The sequence below is a fragment of the Nerophis ophidion genome, linkage group LG03 (genome assembly GCF_033978795.1).
Source record: "Nerophis ophidion isolate RoL-2023_Sa linkage group LG03, RoL_Noph_v1.0, whole genome shotgun sequence".
NCBI lineage: Eukaryota > Metazoa > Chordata > Actinopteri > Syngnathiformes > Syngnathidae > Nerophis > Nerophis ophidion.
Window position 1 is genome coordinate 42,105,450 of NC_084613.1, and position 25,979 is coordinate 42,131,428.

The 25,979-nt window shown below is 38.7% G+C and overlaps 1 protein-coding gene across 1 annotated transcript in view; it reads left to right on the top strand.

The window, feature by feature from the left end:
- Positions 1-25,979, top strand: part of prkcha (protein kinase C, eta, a) — a 97,525-nt gene that overhangs the window by 20,002 nt on the left and 51,544 nt on the right. Inside the window, exon 2 of the mRNA XM_061895243.1 lies at positions 19,416-19,479. Coding sequence (XP_061751227.1) covers positions 19,416-19,479 — 64 coding nt within the window. The remainder of the gene's footprint in view (positions 1-19,415; positions 19,480-25,979) is intronic.

A 25,979-nucleotide genomic window follows, 5' to 3' on the forward strand; every position in this document is an offset into this window, starting at 1 on the left:
CGCGTTGCACAACTGAGCAAGAAGATAAGTACATTAGAGTCTCTAGTTTGAGAAACAGACGCCTCACAGGTCCCCAACTGGCATCTTCATTAAATAGTACCCGCAAAACACCAGTGTCAACATCTTCAGTGAAGAGGCGGTTGCGGGATTCTGGGCTTCAGGGCAGAGTGGCAAAGAAAAAGCCATATCTGAGACTGGCCAATAAAAGAAAAAGATTAAGATGGGCAAAAGAACACAGACATTGGACAGAGAAAGACTGGAAAAAAGTGTTGTGGACGGATGAATCCAAGTTTGAGGTGTTTGGATCACAAAGAAGAACGTTTGTGAGACGCAGAACAACTGAAAAGATGCTGGAAGAATGCCTGACGCCATCTGTTAAGCATGGTGGAGGTAATGTGATGGTCTGGGGTTGCTTTGGTGCTGGTAAGGTGGGAGATATGTACAGGGTAAAAGGGATTCTGAAAAAGGAAGGCTATCACTACATTTTGCAACGCCATGCCATACCCAGTGGACAGCGCATTATTGGAGCCAATTTCATCCTACAACAGGACAATGACCCAAAACACACCTCCAAATTGTGCAAGAACTATTTAGAGAAGAAGCAGGCAGCTGGTATTCTATCGGTAATGGAGTGGCCAGAGCAGTCAGCAGATCTGAACCCCATTGAGCTGTTGTGGGAGCAGCTTAACCGTATGGTACGCAAGAAGTGCCCATCCAACCAATCCAACTTGTGGGAGCGGCTTCTAGAAGCACGCGTGGGGTGCAATTTCTCCACATTACCTCAACAAATTAACAGCTAGAATGCCAAAGGTCTGCAATGCTGTAATTGCTGCAAATGGAGGATTCTTTGACGAAAACAAAGTTTGATGTAAAAAAAAATCTTATTTCAAATACAAATCATTATCTAACCTTGTCAATGTCTTGACTCTATTTTTCTATTAATTTCACAACGTATGGTGGTGAATAAGTGGAAAACACAAAATTGTTTGGTTGACCCCAAACATTTGAACAGCAGTGTATATATATATATATATATATATATATATATATATTTATATTTATCTATCCATCTATATATATATATATATATATATATATATATATATTTATCTATCTATCTATATATATATATATATATATATATATATATATATATATATATATATATATATATAGATAGATAGATATATCTATATAGATATACATATCTATATAGATATATGTATAGATATATCTATATAGATATATATATATATATATATAGATATAGATGTAGATCCCACACACGTGTGTGTGTGCGTGCGTACGTGCGTGCGTGTGTGCGTGCGTGCGTGTGTGTGCGGGTCATGATATGCAGTTAAACTGACTTTGATACACAATGTGACCATAGAAGTTTAGATGCATTCATGGAGGGAGGAATACCGTACATTTTTTAGCGTGAGCTCGTTGTCCACAAGACAACGTTTGGTCATTAATACAGTTGTGAGCAAAATTATTCTACCCCCACACAATTTTGGTGTTTTAGCAAGTTGTACATTTATTCCGTATTTTGTTAATAGTCATATCAAATAAAGATGCATTAAATAGACAAATGCAAATTGAATTACAACATTATATTTTGCAACATACCAAACAGTGTCATTTCTCTTAATATCTCATTCACAAAATTATTCAACCCCTTGGAGATCATAACTCTTAAGAACAGAATTTGAATAAGGTCTTTTCAAACAGGTGTTGAAAACACCTGTAGATGTGATTAGAACCATAACGAGCAACAATTACACTGATTGAAAAAGACTTTGACGCTCAGCTTCTTGTAGATGGTCAATGGTGTATTTTTAACATGGTGAAGTCCAGGGAGTCAAAGAAGTCAAGAGAGGAGGTAACATCTCTTCATAAGAAAGGATATGGATATAAGAAAATAGTAAAGACATTACACATTCCAAGAGGCACAGTTGGGAGCATATTTTGCAAGTTTAAAGCCACAGTGGAAACACTACCTGGACGTGGTAGAAAGAGGATGCTGTGTGCAACTGCTGTCCGGTATTTGAAGCGTGAAGTGGTGAAAAAACCCCGGGTAACAGCTGAGGAACTACAACAGGACATTGCAGAGGGGGGAACGCAGGTTTCGTCCCAGACAATAAGGTGTGAACTACGAGATGAAGGTCTCCATCCCAGAACTCCCAGGCGCACCCCACTTATGACTACCAGGCACAAGAAAAATAGACTCCAGTATGCCCAAAATCATCTGGACAAACCCCAAAGGGTTTGGGAAACTGTTTTATAGAGTGATGAGACAAAACTGGAACTCTTTGGGCCTATGAATCAACATTATGTCTGGAGGATAAAAAAATGAAGCTTACAAAGAGAAGAACACCTATCCTACAGTTAAGCATGGTGGGGGGTCAATCATCCTCTGGGGCTGTTTCTCTGCCTCAGGTACCGGGAATCTCCAGCGCGTTCAAGGCATTATGAATTCTATTTCCTACCAGGATATATTAGCTGCAAATGTCATGAAGTCAGTGACGAAGCTGAGGCTTGGGAGACGTTGGACCTTCCAACAGGACAACGATCCCAAGCATACCTCCAAATCAACATCAGAGTGGTTGCAGAAGAAGGGCTGGAAGACTCTGGAGTGGCCTTCATAGTCGCCAGACCTAAATCCTATAGAAAACCTGTGGTGGGACTTGAAGAAGGCAGTTGCAGCACGCAAGCCCAAGAATATGAATGAACTGGAGGCCTTTGCCCAAGAGGAATGGGCTAAAATACCTGTAAATCGTTTCAAGAAGCTTGTGTCCGGTTATGTATCACGTTTGAAGGATGTAATGACTGCCAAAGGGTGTTCTACTAAGTACTAAAGATGCATGTAACTAGGGGGTTGAATAATTTTGTCAATGAGGTATTAAGAAAAATGTCCTTTTTTGGTATTTTGTAAAAATACAGTGTTACAATTTAAGTTGCATTTGTCTATTTGACACATCTTTATTTGATATGACTATAAACAAAATGCGGAATAAATATCCAACTTGCTAAAACAAAGAATTTTGATCACAACTGTAGATGAACAAAACAGTACAGTAACCAGAGGAAGCGCTGCTTCATGCAAACAAGGACATTGCAGAGTGGGCGGGGCACCGACAAGTCTGAGACCTAGATGTAAACTGCACAAAAATATAAACGCAACACTTTTGTTTTTGTCCCATTTTTCACAAGTTGTATTCAAAGATCTAAAACTTTGACTCTATATACAAAAGACCTATTCCTCTCAAAAGATGGCGGCGCCCGGACGGGCTGCAACATTGCGGAGCTCTTGCTAAAGATGGAACATAGAAATACCGGACAATTCTGCAAACTTCATGGCTGGCTCACATCGTGGTCACTCCGTGATCACGTACGACCGCCAGACACTTCTGGATGTGGACATATCGGGCCGTTTTGGACTGATAGACGTGTGCTTGCTAGACGTGCTAACTAGCATGGGAATACTTCGGCGGCTACATCCAGCGGCCTGTGAAGCAGGGGAGTATAGTAGCAGCGGGGGCCGTCTACGGAGCAGACGCCAGCGGTGTGATCGGAAACGCGGATGTTGAGCGGGGCTAAAAACAAAGCAGAAGGCTAATCCCCACAGAACACCACTTCCCTCCATCCTGAAGCCGGATTTAAATGGAAGATGCGAGACTACTGGTCTGGGTAAGGAGTCAGTTAAATTAGAACAAGTTTTTTCTGCTTTGATTGTTTCAGAATTGGACATGTGTTCTACTGAGGTGGCAAACTATGATGCGTGCAGTTTATCAAAGCAACAAACAAACAATCGGAACATGCGTTCTACTGAGTTGGCAAACTATGATGCGTGCAGTTTATCAAAGCAACAATCAAACAATCGGAAAATTCCCGTCGTATCAATTCCTAGATATGATCGTAATTGTACTAAATGCACTGGGCATAATAAACACAACATTATTAATATTGCTACTACGGATAATTTGATCAAAAATTCCCTAAAACAGCCCACTACCTATAATATATGTTTTTTAAACATAAGATCATTGTCTCCCAAAACGTTGTTAGTTAATGATATCATCAGAGACAACAATCTTAACGTCATCGGTCTCAGCGAAACCTGGCTTAAACCAAACAACTTTTTTGCACTAAATGAGGCATGTCCTCCTAACTTTACACATGCGCATATTGCCCGTCCTCTTAAAAAGGGTGGAGGGGTCGCACTAATATACAACGAAAACTTTAACCTTAGTCCTAACATAAATAATAAATATAAATCGTTTGAGGTGCTTACTATGAGGTCTGTCACACCGCTGCCTCTACACCTGGCTGTTATCTACTGCCCCCCAGGGCCCTATTCGGACTTTATCAATGAATTCTCAGAGTTCGTTGCTGATCTAGTGACACACGCCGATAATATAATCATAATGGGGGACTTTAATCTCCATATGAATACCCCATCGGACCCACTGTGCGTAGCGCTCCAGACTATAATTGATAGCTGTGGTCTCACACAAATAATAAATGAACCCACGCATCGCAACGGTAATACGATAGACCTAGTGCTTGTCAGAGGTATCACCGTTTCCAAAGTTATGATACTCCCGTATACTAAAGTATTGTCCGATCATTACCTTATAAAATTTGAGGTTCAGGCGCATGTTCGTCAAACTAATAATAATAATAACTGCTATAGCAGCCGCAACATTAATACGGCCACAACGACAACTCTTGCTGACCTACTGCCCTCGGTAATGGCACCATTCCCAAAATATGTGGGCTCTCTTGATAACCTCACTAACAACTTTAACGACGCCCTGCGCGAAACCATTGATAACATAGCACCGCTAAAGTTAAAAAAGGCTCCAAAAAAGCGTACCCCGTGGTTTACAGAAGAAACTAGAGCTCAGAAACTATTATGTAGAAAGCTGGAACGCAAATGGCGCACGACTAAACTTGAGGTGCACCATCAAGCATGGAGTGATGGTTTAATAACTTATAAACGCATGCTTACCTTAGCTAAAGCTAAATATTACTCAAATCTCATCCACCGTAATAAAAACGATCCTAAATTTTTGTTTAGTACGGTAGCATCGCTAACCCAACAAGGGACCCCTTCCAGTAGCTCCACCCACTCAGCTGATGACTTTATGCAATTCTTTAGTAAGAAAATTGAAGTCATTAGAAAGGAGATTAAAGACAATGCGTCCCAGCTACAACTGGGTTCTATTAACACTGATACGATTGTATATACGGCGGATACTGCCCTCCAAAATAGTTTCTCTCGTTTTGAGGAAATAACATTAGAGGAATTGTTACAACGTGTAAATGGAATAAAACAAACAACATGTTTACTTCACCCTCTTCCTGGGAGACTGATCAAGGAGCTCTTTGTATTATTAGGTCCATCAGTGCTAAATATTATAAACTTATCACTTTCCTCGGGCACTGTTCCCCTAGCATTCAAAAAAGAGGTTATTCATCCTCTTCTTAAAAGACCTAACCTCGATCCTGACCTCATGGTAAACTACCGACCGATGTCTCATCTTCCCTTTATTTCAAAAATCCTCGAAAAAATTGTTGCGGAGCAGTTAAATGAACTCCTAGCGTCTAACAATCTATGTGAAACCTTTCAATCCGGTTTCAGGGCAAATCACTCCACGGAGACAGCCCTCGCAAAAATGACTAATGATCTATTGCTAACTTTGGATTCTGATGCGTCATCTATGTTGCTGCTCCTCGAACTTAGGTATGCTTTCGATACGTCGATCATAATATTTTATTAGAACGTATCAAAACACGAATTGGTATGTCAGACTTAGCCCTGTCTTGGTTTAACTCTTATCTTACTGATAGGATGCAGTGCGTCTCCCATAACAATGTGACCTCGGACTACGTTAAGGTAACGTGTGGAGTTCCCCAGGGTTCGGTCCTTGGCCCTGCACTCTTCAGCATCTACATGCTAGGTGACATCATACGCAAATACGGTGTTAGCTTTCACTGTTATGCTGATGACACCCAACTCTACATGCCCCTAAAGCTGACCAACACGCCGGATTGTAGTCAGCTGGAGGCGTGTCTTAATGAAATTAAACAATAGATGTCCGCTAACTTTTTGCAACTCAACGCCAAAAAAACGGAAATGCTGATCATCGGTCCTGCTAGACACCGACCTCTATTTAATAATACAACTCTAACATTTGACAACCAAACAATTAAACAAGGCGACGCGGTAAAGAATCTGGGTATTATCTTTGACCCAACTCTCTCCTTTGAGGCACACATTAAAAGCGTTACCAAAAAGGCCTTCTTTCATCTCCGTAATATCGCTAAAATTCGCTCCATTCTGTCCACTAAAGACGCTGAGATCATTATCCATGCGTTTGTTACGTCTCGCCTAGACTACTGTAACGTATTATTTTCGGGTCTCCCCATGTCTAGCATTAAAAGATTACAGTTGGTACAAAATGCGGCTTCTAGACTTTTGACAAGAACAAGAAAGTTTGATCATCAATCAATGTTTACTTATATAGCCCTAAATCACTAGTGTCTCAAAGGGCTGCACAAACCACCACGACATCCTCGGTAGGCCCACATAAGGGCAAGGAAAACTCACACCCAGTGGGACATCGGTGACAATAATAATCCAGTGGGACGTCTGTGACAATAATGATTATGAGAACCTTAGAGAGGAGGAAAGCAATGGAAGTGTGGAGTTCCCCAGGGTTCGGTCCTTGGCCCTGCACTCTTCAGCATCTACATGCTAGGTGACATCATACGCAAATACGGTGTTAGCTTTCACTGTTATGCTGATGACACCCAACTCTACATGCCCCTAAAGCTGACCAACACGCCGGATTGTAGTCAGCTGGAGGCGTGTCTTAAAATGCCTGTACTGGCTCACCTGCACTGGCTTCCTGTGCACTTAAGATGTGACTTTAAGGTTTTACTACTTACGTATAAAATACTACACGGTCTAGCTCCATCCTATCTTGCCGATTGTATTGTACCATATGTCCCGGCAAGAAATCTGCGTTCAAAGGACTCTGGCTTTTTAGTGATTCCCAAAGCCCCAAAAAAGTCTGCGGGCTATAGAGCTTTTTCACTTCGGGCTCCAGTACTCTGGAATGCCCTCCCGGTAAAAGTTCGACATGCCACCAGAGTAGAAGCATTTAAGTCTCACCTTAAAACTCATTTGTATACTCTAGCCTTTAAATAGACTCCCTTTTTAGACCAGTTGATCTGCCGTTTCTTTTCTTTTTCTCCTATGTCCCACTCTCCCTTGTGGAGGGGGTCCGGTCCGATCCGGTGGCCATGTACTGCTCGCCTGTGTATCGGCTGGGGACAGCTCTGCGCTGCTGATCCGCCTCCGCTTGGGATGGTTTCCTGCTGGCTCCGCTGTGAACGGGACTCTTGCTGCTGTGGTGGATCCGCTTTGGACTGGACTCTCGCGACTGTTTTGGATCCATTATGGATTGAACTCTCACAGTATCATGTTAGACCCGCTCGACATCCATTGCTTTCCTCCTCTCCAAGGTTCTCATAGTCATCATTGTCACCGACGTCCCGCTGAGTGTGAGTTTTCCTTGCCCTTATGTGAGCCTACCGAGGATGTCGTAGTGGTTTGTGCAGCCCTTTGAGACACTAGTGATTTAGGGCTATATAAGTAAACATTGATAGATTGATTGAAATATTGATCTCAAATCTGTCTAAATATGTGTTAGTGAGTTTTTCTTATTTGCCAAGCTAATCCTTCCCACAACACAGGTGTGGTATTTTAAGATGCTGATTAAACAGCATTATTATTGCACAAGTGTGCTTTAGGCTGCCCACAATAAAAGGCCACTTTGAAATGTGCAGTATGAAATGTGTAATATCACAGTTCTGCATGACTTTGTTGTAGAATGTCCTGCATAAACGTGATATCATATCAAGTAAGTTGATGTTTTTTATCCTCTTGCCTTTATTTTTCGTCATGTTTGTTGCATCTTTGTTGCTCTTGCTCGATTATAAAAGATGTCGATCAAGGAGGTGGTCTGGGAAGAAGAGGAGCAATGTTCATATATTCTCAATATTCAGTGTTTTATTGTTCATAGTTATTATTGTAAATCCCACACATTCTATGATTTAATGTACATTCTGACTGTCTATAATTCAGTTAAAAAAACTAAAGTACATTTCGTTTTTGAGATGGTCTTTTTTTTTCATTTTTACTGAAACTTGTACATGAAAATACAAAATGTCAGATTTACAATACTATGGACAATAAGACCCAGGATATATGAATATGAACGATGCTCCTCTACTTCCCAGACCACTTCCTTTATCGACATCTTTTATAGTGGAGCAAGAGCAACAAAAATATAACAAACACAGCGAAACGTAAACGCAAAGGGTAAAATACATCCACATATTCAATATAATATCACTGTTCTGCAGAACTTTGCTATAGAACTCCGCTTGCGCCTGACACTTGCCGCGCCGTAAACAAGCGTTGCCTACTGTACCCCACTCTGTTTGTGCCTTGTCTGCATGAAGCAGAGCTTTGTAGGTCACTCAGAAGTGCAGATTTTAACCATTGCAATCATTTCTATTAGTTTGAAAATAAAATATCCAACGGGCTGCATTGAAATGTATATTATTTTGTATAATGCCAAGGTATCAGATTTATAGATTCATACAGCGCTATTCTAGACACTGAAATCGCTACAACATTCACAAATTGATGGTGGTAAGATACATTTGTAGCCACAGCTGTCCTGCGGTGGACTGATTGATGGGTGGCTGCCAGTTTGCGCTTACAGCCCCTCTGACTGCCGCCAAACATTCATTCAAATTCATACACAAGTGTGAGCAACACTGGGAGCATGGTGGGTGAAGTGTCTTACTCAAGGATACTATGACTGTGACTCGGATGGCAGAAGCTGTAAGATGTGGGCAGGTCTCTGTGAGCTGAGAGGTGTGGTAATGTTGGGATATTTCAATATTTTTCTTAATATTTAGCTGTACTCACATGTTTGATTAGATTCAATTTGTATATCTAAGAATGTCCTGAGTTCAATCCCGGGCTCAGGACTTTTCTGTGTGGAGTTTGCATGTTTTCCCCGTGACTGCGTGGGTTCCCTCCGGGTACTGCGGCTTCCTCCCACCTCCAAAGACATGCACCTGGGGATAGGTTGATTGGTAACACTAAATTGGCCCTAGTGTGTGAATGTGAATGGAAATTTTGTCTTTCCATCTGTGTTGGCCCTGCGATGAGATGGCGACTTGTCCAAGGTGTACGACGTCTTCCGCCCGAATGCAGCTAAAATAGGCTCCAGCACCCCCCGCGACCCCAAAAGGGAGAAGCGGTAGAAAAAATGGATGGATGGATGGATATTTAGCATTTAGATTTAAATGTAACTTATAACTTTAGAGTTAATATTTAGATTTAAAATCTAGATTTTTATTTGTACTTATAACTATGGTTATGGTATTTGTTCATCTGCGCCACATGCGTCACATATTTACAGTTTCACATTTCAACATGACCAGAAAAGAGCAGGAAGAAGCATACTTTTTTTTTATCCCACCCCTTTTCCGTTTCAGACCATTTGCTAACACGTTTGTTCACTTCCTCTACTGAATCTGTAACAAACAAACCAATAAACCCCTAAAGTTCACATTGATTAATAGTTATTGATAATATGTGAGCCATATAATTTGCTTAATATGTTATAGATAATAATTACTAATATTAATTCCTCAATAATGGTTAATATCCTAAACTGGATTATATTAGTACATTGTTTGTCTTTTTGGCCTAATCCATTCCATAATTTAACCCAAAAGAGAAAACTCTCTATTAAGAAGTCTAAGAGAAATTGTCCAAATGTATTATTTCTGAGTATCATTGACAATAATCTGTGGCTGTATTTAGACCATGGATGTCAAACATGCGGCCCGCAAGCCAGATCTAAATGTCCACTGTGTGTCGCTATAGCTATGCTGTTAGTCAAGCAAATATACCAAGCAAGATCTACATGATAAAGCCGGGCTGCGACTTCTCCTTCTCCAGGAGTAAAATAAACAATTGGTAACCCCACTTAAAATGCTGCATGAGACACTGCACATTGAAATAGTTCTGTGAAAATTATTGTCTTCTGTGCAAATTTTAAAGAGAGTGAACAGCATGTGATTTACTGCAATACTGTCAGTCTTTTAAGTTGTTATTTTTGGTTTGTTGAAATTGTTCACACATTGCACAGATTGTATTTGTCTAATGATACACAGTGATGCCTAGAAGGCAGGGAGGTGCTCAACCCTCTTAAATAGTTTCTACCTCTGTTTGTATGGTGTGTTGAGTTAGCACAGGATTAATATGTGAAAATGACAAATGAGGTAGTTCAGTCCAAGATGGGCTTGGATTTAAAGTTGAATTGCTTTGTAGATACACTGAGATTAAGTCTAAAGTCATTGTGTTTTTCATGGTGTTTTTGAAACTGCACCAATTTCAAAAACCCTGCACCAAAAGGATTATTTGTGATATGTAAATTTTCTAAATGTTGTTCTATTTGAGGTCGAAGTAACAAAAAGAATACAATCTGAAGTTGTTGTGGTAGTATTTTTATGTTATTATGCCATGATTTTACCCATTGTGGCCATGTGGTAATAGATTTCCTCCATTCGGACCCTGAGCTAAAATGAGTTTGACACCCCTGATTTAGACCTTTCTGGTTTCATAATTCAACATTGCAAAAAAAAGCCAAATCACAAAGCACTTTTAAGCTGTCCCTTAAATGTTTACTTTAATGTATATTTTTTGACACTCCTTGGTCTGAGCACAGCCATCTTCATCATCAGTATGTCATCTTATCAAATCTTTTTATTATGCTCTTGTGTTCATAGTATATTGCATCTCTCTGCTCAGAAGCCATGCAGACATCTGTGAATGTCACATTTGAACCGCACCCACCACTGCTGTGGGACAGTGTTTTGCTTTCACTAAGGAGTTAAAACTTTGCAGCATAATGCAATAAATTACCTATCTCCATGCTTATATGTATTAGATTTATTTATTTATGCAGAAAAACTATGTAATGTTGGGATTTTATTTAGTTGCAACTCTTTCATCATTTGTAACAATTTTTAGAGGAAGTATGCATTTTTTTTTTAATCCTCCTATGGAGAGGGATTCACCAAAGTCATGTAGAACTCCTCGAAGAAGGACACTGCAGCACACTCATAGTTAAAGCTCTTCTTACCCTCACAGTTGTTTCATATCCACCAATCAAAGCATTTTACATTGATTTCTATTAAACATAACATATGGAAGAGAGTATTAAATTCAACTTTTAGAAATAGACATTTAACTAAATTTCCTAATTTACTCCTGGATTTTGATCCTACTAAACTGAATCATAAACGGTTAACTGCAAATTATTATGCCAATCTCTAATCACACTATTACTACAAAACCCAAAACCAGTGAAGTTGGCAAATTGTGTAAATCGTTAATAACAACAAAATACAATGATTTGCAAATCATTTTCAACCTATATTCAATTGAATAAACTGCAAATACAGGATACTTAACGTTCGAACTGGAAAACTTAATTTTTTGCAAATATTAGCTCATCTGGAATTTGATGCCTGCACCATGGCGCACGTGGCAAAAAAGACTGAGAAAGTTGAGGAATGCTTATCAAACACTTATTTGGAACATCCCACAGGTGAACAGGCTAATTGGGAACAGGTGGGTGCCGTAATTGGGTATAAAAGCAACTTCCATGAAATACTCAGTCATTCACAAACAAGGATGGGGTGAGGGTCACCACTTTGTGAAAGAATGTGTGAGCAAATTGTCGAACAGTTAAAGAACAACATTTCTCAACGAGCAATTGCAAGGAATATTTTCAAAATGTTCAGAGAATCTGGAGAAATCACTGCACGTAAGCGGCAAGGCCCGTGACCTTCGATCCCTCAGGCGGTACTGCATCAAAAAGCGATATCAGTGTAAAGGATATCACCACATGGACTCAGGGACACTTCAGAAAACCACTGTCAGTAACTACAGTTCGTCGCTACATCTGTAAGTGCAAGTAAAAAATCAACTATGCAAAGAGAAAGCCATTTATCAACAACACTCAGAAACGCTGCCGGCTTCACTGGGCCCGAGCTCATCTAAGATGGACTGATGCAAAGTGGAAAAGTGTTCTTTGGTCTGACGAGTCCACATTTCAAATTGTTTTTGGAAACTGTGGACGTCGTGGCCTCTGGAACAAAGAAGAAAATAACTATCTGGATTGTTGTAGGTGCAAAGTGCAAAAGCCAACATTTGTGATGGTATGCAGTAGGGGTGTAACGGTACGTGTATTTGTATTGAACCGTTTCGGTACGGGGGTTCCGGTTCGGTGCGGAGGAGTAACGAACGAGTTCGACACGAACATATGAAGTAGCCGCCTATGCTAAAATCTTAACAAGCTGCTCCGCTCCGCTCTGCCTCTTGTCTCCTGCACAGCATCCTGCATTGTCCCACCCACACAACCATCTGATTGGTTACAACAGTAGCGATAACAAGCCAATCAGCAGTGCGTATTTAGAGCGCATCTAGTCAGCGCTTCAGCGTTGAGCAGATAGGCGTTTAGCAAGGGAGCAACGGACTCTCTCCAAGTTATACTAAACACTTCCAAGTCAACTACTTTCTAAACATCACTATGAGCCCGTTGATCTTCTAGAAACAAACACACTGAAATCTTTTGACTAAGTTATTTTAAAATAGAATAAAATAAAATAAATAGATGCATTTTTAACAACCCATTGAATTGCATGTTTTTAGTTTTCTTGTGCTTCATTGATAGTATTTTAGTCTCAGTATTCTATCTGGTTTGTACTGAAGCACGATACAATTTATTAAATAAAAAATGCATAGTAAATAAAATCTGTTATTATTTATAATTTCTGGCGGGCGTCCTACACTGTTCAGTGTTCCTTGAATGCACCGCATCTCTTTTCTTCTGAATATAAACCGATCACTTTGAGATACACTAACAGAGCCCCGCCTGTAGGTTTAATTTGTACAATTGAATAGCTTATGTAAACATCCAAGTGTTCAAAAAACACTTAGATTGGGGTATGTTGTTGGAAAGATGTAAAAAGCTCTAGTTTTCATGATAGCCTTTAAGATAGCCAGCTAGTGCCAGTCAGTGAGTTTTTCAAAGTGCATTTATCGATCTTGATTTTTTGATAATTTTAATTCAAAATGGGTGTGCTAACCGTTGGAAGCTTAACCGCAGTAATCATTATTAAGGTTATCATGACTATCGCTTATGGTCACATAACTATTGTTTATTGTTAATATTGTCACAGAGGACATCAGAGCAGTGGTGTAAATTTTGGGTACAGTTTATTACTGATTATCTGATCCTGTTGTTACTCTAGACCAGAGGTGCCCAAAGTGAGGCCCATTTGGTATGGCCCACCAAAGAATAGCTTCCCAAATGCATTATGTATTCATGCTGACCTCATTCAAGCTTACAGATTCATTGATGGCATAGCAAAGACTAGTAGTTGTCCTTAATCAAACAGAAACTATCTCCACTATCTATCTATATATGGCAGTATAAAGCTAGACTCTTCACCGTGTGTCTGTACACCTATAGCCGATTGGCACATTTTCACTTTGGCCCTTGTATGTAAACAATGCGGGCATCCTTGCTTTAGACCTTGGTCAGGACACGAAGTAAAAATTAACTGTCTGGGATCTGATCATTTACATAAGACAGGATAGTCCCCCCTAAAACCAGATGTTGTTTCGTTAAAGTTAAAGTAACCATGATTGTCACACACACACACTCAGTGTAGCAAAATGATTCTTTGCATTTGACCCATCACCCTTGATCACCCCCTGGAAGGTGAGAGGAGCAGTGAGCAGCAGCGGTGGCCACGCCTGGGAATACTTTTTGGTGAATTCACGACCAACCGATCTCGGGCGGACACTTTAACCACACAGCCACTAAGCAGGTTTAGAGTAGACATTGGGTATTTTGACCTATGCATGTCACAGATAAGTTTAAAAAGATACCCAAGTATTGATTTAAAAATTGCAAAACATGGTGACTGACTATAGGGAGAGATCACTTTCAAATGTGCTACAAGCATTACATCCCCCCCATTAATGCTCTGAGCATGTAAAATATGCCCATTTCCATGAGTTGGGAAATTGTGTTAGATGTAAATATAAACGGAATACAATGATTTGCAAATAATTTTCAACCCATATTCAGTTGAATATGCTACAAAGACAATATATTTGATGTTCAAACTGATAAACATTTTTTTCCCCAAATAATCATTAACTTTAGAATTTGATGCCAGCAACACATGACAAAGAGGTTGGGAAAGGTGGCAATAAATACTGATAAAGTTGAGAAATGCTCATCGAACACTTATTTGGAACATCCCACAGGCGTGCAGGCTAATTGGGAACAGGTGGGTGCCATGATTGGGTGTAAAAGCAGCTTCCACGAAATGCTAAGTAATTCACAAACAAAGATGGGGTGAGGGTCACCAGTTTGTAAGCAAATTGTCGAACAGTTTAAGAACAACATTTCTCAACGAGCTATTGCAAGGAATTTAGGGATTTTACTATCTACGGTCCGTAAAATCATCAAAAGGTTCAGAGAATCTGGAGAAATCACTGCACGTAAGCGATGATATTACGGACCTTTGATCCCTCAGGCGGTACTGCATCAGAAACCGACATCAGTGTGTAAAGGATATCCCCACATGGGCTCAGGAACACTTCATAAAACCACTGTCAGTAACTACAGTTGGTTGCTTCATCTGTAAGTGCAATTTAAAACTCTTCTATGTAAAGCAAAACCCATTTATCAACAACGTCAAGGAATGCCGCTGGCTTCTCTGGGCCGAGCTCATCCAAGATGGATTGATGCAAAGTGGAAAAGTGTTCTGTGGTCTGACGAGTCCACATTTCAAATTATATTTGGAAACTGGGGGCGTGGTGTCCTCCGGTACAAAGAGGAAAATAATCATCAGGATTGTTATAGGCGCAAAGTCCAAAAGCCAGCATCTGTGATGGTATGGGGGTTTATTAGTGCCCAAGGCATGGGTAACATATGTTGTCATCCAAGCAACGTTATCATGGACGCCCCTGCTTATTTCAGCAAGACAATGCTAAGCCACTTGTTACAACAGCGTGGTTTCGTAGTAAAAGAGTGCGGGTACTTTCCTGGCCCGCCTGCACTCCAGACCTGTCTCCCATCGAAAATGTGTGACGCATTATGAAGCGTAAAATACGACAGCGGAGACCCCGGACTGTTGAACAAATAAAACTCTACATAAAACAAGAATCAAAAAGAATTCCACTTTCAAAGCTTCAACCATTAGTTTCCTCAGTTCCCAAATGTTTATTGAGTGTTGTTAAAAGAAAAGGCGATGTAACCCAGTGGTGAACATGCCGTTTCCCAACTACTATGGCACATATTGCAGCCATGAAATTCTAAGTTAATTATTATTTGCACAAAAAAAAATGTTTATGAGTTTGAACATCAAATATCTTGTCTTTGTAGTGCATTCAATTGAATATGGGTTGAAAAGGATTTGCAAATCATTGTATTCCGTTTATATTTACATCAAACACAATCTCCCAACTCATATGGAAACAGGGTTTGTAGTTACTGTGTGTGTATTTTCAACTAATTGTAATGATTTGGTAACATTTAGTTACAAAGGTTAGCTATCGTAACCACAGCATGACTGCAAATTGTTGATTGATTGTCTTACACTGCTTTTTGTGTAGGTGCACATGCTTTGACATGTACTGTTTGTGTACGAGACAGCTGTGCACATGCTTTGACATGTACTGTTTGTGTACGAGACAGCTGTGACAGCCAATAACAGCAGTCATTTGATTCGACCCAACAACGTTCAAGACAATTTTTATGCAGATTAATTGATTGTTGTGAATTAACTTGCATGTTTTTGTAAAATCTATTCTTTTAAACCAACATTAGTAACATAAGATAACGGGTACTGGTGTCCTTATATTTTTTGATTGAAAATGTTTTTAGTTTTTATTTTCACCGGTTATATACAGCAGCTTTATGTTTAGAGATTGGTAAAATTAAATCTAAATTTACTGCACCAGTGGATTTAAAAACAAACAAACAAAAAAACACCATTTAAAATGATTTTCTACTGCTTACTTAAATTCTCATTGAGCTAGGAATGTATTTAAGTTTTAATAAATATTGACCTGCAAGGAGGAACAAAGAATTTGTTCCTTCTCTTTTCTTTTTTTCCATCTTCCTTTAGTCATTATGCACTCAAAACAGAATGCTTCTTTTAAGGGCAGAACATATGCTCAGGTTCAAGTTGTTATCAGCATGACATTTAGAGCTGTAACAACTTTTTCCTATGCCGCCTACCCGCCAACGCTCTATGGCACCACATTGTGGTAAACGCTGCATGCTCCACTACACCCCGGCCTTTATTTCTTAAAAAAAGACGGCCAAACTTCCTCTACTGTGACACAGCATTAGATGTTTTGCTTAAGGCCTGTATCACCCGTTCACCCTCTGTGACTCTTACAAATAATAACATTGCTGAGCAGAAATATATTGTAAGACAGGTTAGATGTCAGTTTGAGTACATGTTGATATTCAACATGAAGAAAAGCAAGTTCAACTGCGCACAAATGTGCCACTGTTCGCCCAAGGGGTTGCCATACTTGATCTTTAATATAGGAAACAGTGAAGGCCCGAAGGGGTTCTCCAGGGCAGAATGTGGTCATATCCATGGGCTCGGTCATTGACTCCAATGAAATCTATCTAAGCATTATAAATTAGGATTATATTTAAATTTCACTTAGCAGTGCATACATGTGTGTGTGTTGGTAAGCCATCCGCAACAGCTAAGCAGTAGGCTTCACAAACATCTGCAACCAGCACAACCTGCTGGACCTGCTTTGTTGTTTCTAGTTAATTGTTTAAATTCCCCTCACGTCACGTACACATAGGCACAAGTATGTAATTATACATTTAAGGGCTTCTACTAAACATATTTATCTCACATATAATGCTATATTTGTGTTAAAAAAATTTAAGAAACCCTTTCAAGGGGACATATTATGACTTTTTTTTACATTTGAAACACTTCCCTGTGGTCTACATAATATGTAATTATGTAATGGTGGTTCTTTGGTCAAGATTTTGCATAGATTATGTTCTACGGACTTTTTTCAAGCTACTTTGTGGCCGTATTTTCAGGATGCGCCATTTTGTGGGCGGTCTTAATTATGTGCCTCCACTTAGACTGCGTCTCCTCGCTGTCATCCATGTTGTAGTTTTTAGTGCTTCCATTGCAAGTCTACTGACATACTGTACATACATTTAGACTATATGCTAATTTGTATTTGAAATGGCAAGAGCATAACATGCCTGTTCATGTATAAGCCAGTCCGCCCCAGAGAAGGAGCTTATTGACTACAGTGTCTGACTGCAATGGCAGACTTGCGCAAAGCACTTTGGGTAAACCTCTACCATATGGATTACACCTTGAAAAAATGTCACTCTTGGAGCAAATTCCAAACAGATCGTTTGGAGGAAGCATGAAAGAAAGACAACATTTTTTTTAATAAATATATCCGCCATGCCTCCATGGTTTGATTTCAAAGTCTTGGGACCTACAAACCCCATTTCCATATGAGTTGGGAAATTGTGTGAGATGTAAATATAAACGGAATACAATGATTTGCAAATAATTTTCAACTCATATTCAGTTGACTATGCTACAAAGACAACATATTTGATGTTCAAATTGATAAACTTTTTTTTTTTTTGCAAATAATCATTAACTTTAGAAAGGTGGCAATAAATACTGATAAAGTTGAGGAATGCTCATCAAACACTTATTTGGAACATCCCAAAGGTGTGCAGGCTAATTGGGAACAGGTGAGTGCCATGATTGGGTATAAAAGCAGCTTCCATGAAATGCTAAGTCATTCACAAACAAGGGTGGGGCGAGGGTCACCAATTTGTAAGCAAATTGTCGAACAGTTTAAGAAAAACATTTCTCAACGAGCTATTGCAAGGAATTTAGGGATGTTACCATCTACGGTCCGTAAAATCATCAAAAGGTTCAGAGAATCTGGAGAAATCACTGCACGTAAGCGAAGATATTACGGACCTTTGATCCCTCAGGCGGTACTCCATCAAAATCCGACATCAGTTTGTAAAGGATATCAACACTTGGGCTCAGGAACACTTCATAAAACCACTGTCAGTAACTACAGTTGGTCGCTACATTTGTAATTGCAAGTTAAAACTCTACTATGCAAAGCAAAACCCATTTATCAACAACACGCAGGAACGCCGCCGGCTTCGCTGGGCCCGAGCTCATCTAAGATGGACTAATGCAAAGTGGAAAAGTGTTCTGGGGTCTGACGAGTCCACATTTCAAATTATATTTGTAAACTGTGGACGTGGTGTCCTCCGGAACAAAAAGGAAAATAAACATCCGGATTGTTAGAGGTGCAAAGTTCAAAAGTCAGCATCTGTGATGGTATGGGGGTGCATTACTGCCCAAGGCATGGGTAACTTACACATCTGTGAAGGCACCATTAATTCTGAATGGTCCATACAGGTTTTGGGGCAATATATGTTGTCATCCAAGCAACGTTATCATGGACACCCCTGAAAAACAATGCCAAGCCACGTGTTACAACAGCGTGGCTTCGTAGTAAAAGAGTGCGGGTAATTTTCTGGCCCGCCTGCAGTTCAGACATGTCTCCCATCGAAAATGTGTTGCGCATTATGAAGCGTAAAATACGACAACAAGACCTCGTACTGTTGAACAACTTAAGCTGTACATCAAGCAAGAATGGTAAAGAACTCCACTTTCAAAGCTTCAAAAATGTATTTCCTCATTTCCCAAACGTTTATTGAGTGAAAATGTGATGTAACACAGTGGTGAACATGACCTTTCCCAACTACTTTGGCATGTGCTGCAGCCAATGAAATTCTAAGTTAATTATTATTAAAAAAAAAAAAAAGTTTATGAGTTTGAACATCAAATATCTTGTCTTTGTAGTATATTCATTTGAATGTAGGTTGAAAAGGATTTGCAAATCATTGTACTCCGTTTATATTTACATCTAACACAATTTCCCAACTCATATGGAAACGGGTTTTGTATGTAAATCCCAAATTAAAGCAAAAAATAGGTACCAATAGGGTAAGAAAAGTTGGTTTTGCATAACAGGTGTCTTTTAATCACAATATATACAGATTATTTGTCTGATTTATCTTGCATTACATTGAATTATATTATTCGTATATATTATACATGAATACAAATATGTGTGGCTACATAATTCAAGTACTGAATTCAAATGTTGTGTTTGCATGTATCTGCAGATAGACTTGGAGCCTGCAGGCAAGGTTTACGTCAGTATCAAGCTCAATGGATCCTTCGTTGATGGTGAGGTCATTGCATTTCCCTGTGTTGACTCCAACAAGGAAGTTATTATTTTATGGGTTGTCTTTGTTAGCGTGCAATTTATTTTTTTCACGCTTGATCATAGAATCAACATTGACACAATGTGCTATGTGTATGCAGGGAGAGAAGCTTTTAGTGGTGTAGACATCTAAAAATAGATTCGAATTTTAATCGCGATTCTCACATTGTGCGATTCAGAATCGATTCTCATTTTTAAATTTTTTATTATTATTTTTTATTTTTTTATTTTTGTCAATCCAACAAAACCATACACCGCAACACCATAACAATGCAATCCAATTCCAAAACCAAACCTGACCCAGCAACACTCAGAACTGCAATTGAGAGAAGACACAAACACGACACAGAACAAACCAAAAGTAGTGAAACAAAAAAGAATATTATCAACAACAGTATCAATATTAGTTATAATTTCAGCATTGCATTGATAAAAGATCCCTCATTGACATTTTCAATTGACATTTATAAAAAAATAAAAAAAAGAACAATAGTGTCACAGTGGCTTACACTTGCATCGCATCTCATAAGCTTGACAACACACTGTCCAATATTTTCATGAAGATAAAATAAGTCATAGTCTTGGTTCGTTTAATAGTTAAAACAAATTTACAGTATTGCAATCAGTTGATAAAACATTGTCCTCTACAATTATAAAAGCTTTTTACAAAAATCTACTACTCTGCTTGCATGTCAGCAGACTGGGGTAGATCCTGCTGAAATCCTATGTATTGAATGGATCCATTTAAATCCGGAAAGTAAATTGTTTTTGATCGAGAATCGTGTTGAATTGACAATAAAAATCGATTTTGAATTGAATTGTGACCCCAAGAATCGATATTAAATCGAGTCGTGAGACACCCAAAGATTCGCAGCCCTAGAAGCTTTAATGCCAAACTAAATGTAATCCGTACTACTCCAGCGGTGGGTCGTCAAGGCCAGCAAAGCCATCTCTGCTGGCCTAAACATACTCAGCACTGATAACAATGACATATATTTTTAACTTAATTCTTAGTATTAGTTCCACAAAATTGTATACATTTAATCCCACCAGTCTATCCGCCCTGCTTCCTAGATGTGTAGATTTTTTTTTTGTCCGATCAGATTTCAGCTTCTGTTTTGCCAAATAAATGTAATCTGTCCAGGGCTTTCCAAATAAGGAATGCTGGCCTAATGTCATTCAAACTATAATAGCAATGGCGCTGTTTCTTTCACCAATTAGATTTAAAATTCAGCAATACATATGAATTACAATTCCAAATAATCAGCCTCTCTGGTTTCAGGGATGTATTTTAATGACATTGTTTATGTTTTGTAATGTTATTTGATAAATATTGATTCTGAATTGGTTCAGATGATGTTGTGTAGCGATGCTGCAATTAACTGGTTTTACTATTAACTATGGTTAAAAACATCACGGTTAGCAAAGGCTCCACTAAACCGTGTGTTTCAGTCCTCCTCACTCGCTGTAAATGGTCATTATGCTGGTATATTATTTTCAGCACAACCTGCACGGAATGAAAACCATGTTACACCTGCGGTGCTTGTGCTTCTACGCACTAAGGGAGAGACATGCGAGTGTACTACATTATCTTAAAATGGCCCACCCCCAAGAAAAGCTGAAGTCTGTGTGCGAACATTTTGGGTACTTAAAAAACGACCAGGGTGTCATTGAAGACAATGGGGGTGTCATTGAAGACAATGGGGGTGTCGTTGAAGACATAACCTTCCAACAGAAAGTTAAAGCTAAAAGGTCTAAAGAGGAGAGTGCCCATCAAGTTGATCATCAAGAGGGGTGTGGCTTGATCGACAGGCATAAAAAGGATACACATCATGCTTATCATAAATCTTTGCTATGTCACATTTGTCACTGATTGACAAACACAACAACCAACAGTCTTGTAAAAAAAAAAAACGCTGGTTAGTGCTAGTTCAGTTTGAAACAAAATGTCAGGCAGAAGCTCTTTTCTTTTAAATGAATGATGAGAAGTTGAGAACAGTTGTGAGTTGTTTGGGTGCCGTCTTTTTATGCACGTGCAGATACAGTGGCGACTGCACTAGAAAATTATTCAAAGGAAACATAGCAGCATTTGGATTTACTTTTCTTATTTAAAAATAAATAAATAAATTACATTTATTTATATATATTTTATTTATTTAATTTGTATTTAATTTTTTGGTAGAGTTTTCCCAATATGTAAAGTCATTCAAGTGTACACGTACAATTGTGTTTTCACTTTTTTTTTTATGTTCTAATGTTTGGTCCAATTGTATTTATACTTTTTATATCCATGAGTACATTTATTAGAACTCATTCATGTATTTTTTTCTGTATTGTTAAATTGCTATTTTGGTGAGGGACTATTCAAAATATTGATGTCACTGTAAAAGCATGGGGATATGGCACCACCTTGTGGAATGTTTACAAAAAATCAGAACAACAACAACATTATAGCAAGTATTTCAGAAAATAGTAATAGTAATTTAATACCCGTATACATTTTAACTATTCAGATCCCCAGCTTACTCTGTAACTGTTATCATTGAATGTTTCCCTGATTAAAAAAATAGAACGATAATACAGAGGTCGGGTTTTTTTCACGTCTTTTTCCAAGAACGAATCCCAAACAGCTCCCAACACAGACTCTCCCCCACATGCCTTCTGTCAACAGTCAAAAGACCAACCAAACAACTTCTGTCTTCACAATAAAAGTGCTGCTCCATCCTGTTTGCGCTAACAAAATAAGAGTTTCAGAAAAACAAGCTTACACAAGCTCGCGAGCTACGGATTATCGCCTTCAAATTTTCTAAAGGGTATAGAAATGAGTATGGGAGCTGGATAAATAAAAAGCTAAAACATGCCACTTTCATGTGGTATGGAAATGGGAGTTGGACATTTTTTTACCTCTCCACAATGCCAATTCCAAGTCACTTATTCAAATGAATAAATAGGCATGGATGACATTTGATGACAATAACACTTGAGTTTTTACTCAAAAAAGTAAAATTTTCTACTGAGAAATCATTAAAGTTAAATCTAGTCTTAAATTAACAATTCAATCATCAATTATTGTTATTATAATGTTGTTTAATTTATTTTATTTCCGACATGCGCTAAATAGCATTCAGATTCAAAGTCAGAAGTACTTTATTAATCCCTGAGGGAAAATTAGATAATCAGCACAATCCCATTCAAGTTTAGACAAACATTACAGGGAGACAGAAAAGGAATTGCTGACGGGTCTCCCAACTTCTGGCGCATCTTACAAAAAAATAGCACACATAAACATTTATGGAACATCATTAGTCATTTTTCCTGATTAGGATTATTTTTTAGAATTTTGATGACATGTTTTAAATAGGTTAAAATCCAATCTGCACTTTGTTAGAATATATAATAATATGGACCAAGCTATATTTCTAACAAGGACAAATCATGATTTTATTCTAGATTTTCCAGAACAAAAATGTTAAAAAGAAATGAAAAAGACTTTGAAATAAGATTTAAATTTGATTCTACAGATTTAAATTGTCAGGAAAGAAGAGGAAGAAATTTAAAAGGTAAAAAGGTATATGTGTTTAAAAATCCTAAAATATTTTTTAAGGTTGTATTTTTTTCTCTAAAATTGTCTTTCTGAAAGTTATAAGAATCAAAGTAAAAAAATAAATGAATTTATTTAAACAAGTGAAGACCAAGACTTTAAAATATTTTCTTGGATTTTTAAATTCTATTTGAGTTTTGTCTCTTTTAGAATTAAAAATGTCAAGCAAAGTGAGACCAGCTTGCTAGTAAAATAAATAACATTTAAAAAATAGAGGCAGCTCACTGGTAAGTGCTGTTATTTGAGCTATTTTTAGAACAGGCCAGCGGGCGACTCATCTGGTCCTTACGGGCTACCTGGTGCCCACGGGCACCGCGTTGGTGACCCCTGCCCTAAGGCATATGCAAATTATAAATTGTGTGTAGGATTATAGTATTTTTGAAATTTCAGACTCTGGGAGATCCATATCACAGAAGAACAAACATACTACAAATATTCAATGTCCAGTATACAGGTTTGCTCGCCAATGGTTCCACAGACTGGATGAAAATCTTACAGAACTGCAATTTGGATTAGTCAGACCATTAATGATATTGTTGTCTGACTGAGCTTTCCTACACATGAACCTGTACATGAGATGACCTAAAATGGCAGAGCAGGTGGGGACCCCAATACTGACAAACATTTGGCGTGCACTGCAGCGCCTTGAAGCTCTTAGAAGCAGTCTCATGCTGTCATTGTAAGCCACTATGAGCTTGTTCACACTGGCTTGTTTAAACCGACACCACAGTTGGACAGTATACAGTGGTGTGCAATATGCTTTAAAAAGTGTGATCTTCACAGAAACTGAGCACATACTGAACTTTCGACACAGCAGGTTTGCTTGAGCATACAACTTCTGTCGCTGTCTGTAAATATCTTTGTCATCAGACAGGTAATTTATAATAATACGGTATGTCCGAGATATTTCATTTCACTGCACACACTAAGTGCAGAACAAGATAGAGAGAAGTCAGGAAAGGCTCACTGATCTATCTTGCTGTTCTACCATGCCGTGTGCGTTTTTTTTTAGAGGCTGTTGAAGACCAGCACTATACAGGCTAAAAATGACCAAATCTGCGTACATAAGGTGACTGATGAGTAAGTGACCAATCCTACAACTAATACCTGATGCATTTAACATCAGAGACAAATCATTCATATAAACATTAAAAAGGAACGGTGACAACATCCCGCCTTAGCGCACACCATTGCTCACATGAAAATAATCTGATAACATATTTTGCCATCATACTCTCATTGTCTGATGAGAATACCAATACACCAATATTCTGATTAATAACCCAGGGACTCCGCTTTTAGACAATTTAAAAATAACTTTTCATGATTAACTCTATCTAATGCTTTAAATGCATCAATAAAGTATATAAACATTGCGGAATTATGTCTGTTATACAAACCCCGTTTCCATATGAGTTGGGAAATTGTGTTAGATGTAAATATAAACAGAATACAATGATTTGCAAATCCTTTTCAACCCATATTCAATTGAATGCTCTACAAAGACAAGATATTTGATGTTCAAAATCATTTTTGGTTTGCAAAAAATATTTATCTTAGAATTTCATGGCTGCAACACGTGCCAAAGTAGTTGGGAAAGGGCATGTTCACCACTGTGTTACATCACCTTTTCTTTTAACAACACTCATTAAACGTTTGGGAACTGAGGAAACTAATTGTTGAAGCTATAAAAGTGGAATTCTTTCCCATTCTTGTTTTATGTAGAGCTTCAGTCGTTCAACAGTCCGGGGTCTCCGCTGTCGTATTTTATGCTTCATAATGCGCCACACATTTTCGATGGGAGAAAGGTCTGGACTGCAGGCGGGCCAGGAAAGTACCCGCACTCTTTTTTTTTTTACAAAGCCACACTGTTGTATTACGTGCTGAATGTGGCTTGGCATTGTCTTGCTGAAATAAGCAGAGGCGTCCATGGAAAAAGACGGCCCTTAGATGGCAGCATATGTTGTTCCAAAACCTGTATGTACCTTTCAGCATTAATGGTGCCTTCACAGATGTGTAAGTTACCCATGCCTTGGACACTAATGCACCCCCATACCATCACAGATACCGGCTATTGAACTTTGCGTCGATAACAGTCTGGATGGTTCGCTTCCCCTTTAGTCCGGATGACACAATGTCAAATATTTCCAAAAACAATTTGAAATGTGGACTCATCAGACCACAGAACACTTTTCCACTTTGCATCAGTCCTTCTTAGATGATCTCGGGCCCAGAGAAGCTGGCGGCGTTTCTGGATGTTGTTGATAAATAGCTTTCGCTTTGCATAGTAGAGCTTTAACTTGCACTTACAGATATAGCGACAAACCGTATTTAGTGACAGTAATTTTCTGAAGTGTTCCTGAGCCCATGTGGTGATATCCTTTAGAGATTGATGTCTGTTTTTGATACAGTGCCGTCTGAGGGATTGAAGGTCACGGTCATTCAATGTTGGTTTCCGGCCATGCCGCTTACGTGGAGTGATGTTTCCAGATTCTCTGAACCTTTTGATGATATTATGGACCGTAGATGTTAAAATCCCTAAATTTCTTGCGATTGCACTTTGAGAAACGTTGTTCTTAAACTGTTTGACTATTTGCTCACGCAGTTGTGGACAAAGGGGTGTACCTCGCCCAATCATTTCTTGTGAAAGACTGAGCATTTTTTGGGAAGCTGTTTTTATACCCAATCATGGCACCCACATGTTCCCAATTAGCCTGCACACCTGTGGGATGTTCTAAATAAGTGTTTGATGAGCAGTCTTCAACTTTATAAGTATTTATTGCCACCTTTCCCCAACTTTTTTGTCACGTGTTGCTAGCATCAAATTCTAAAGTTATTGATTATTTGCAAAAAAAAATAGTT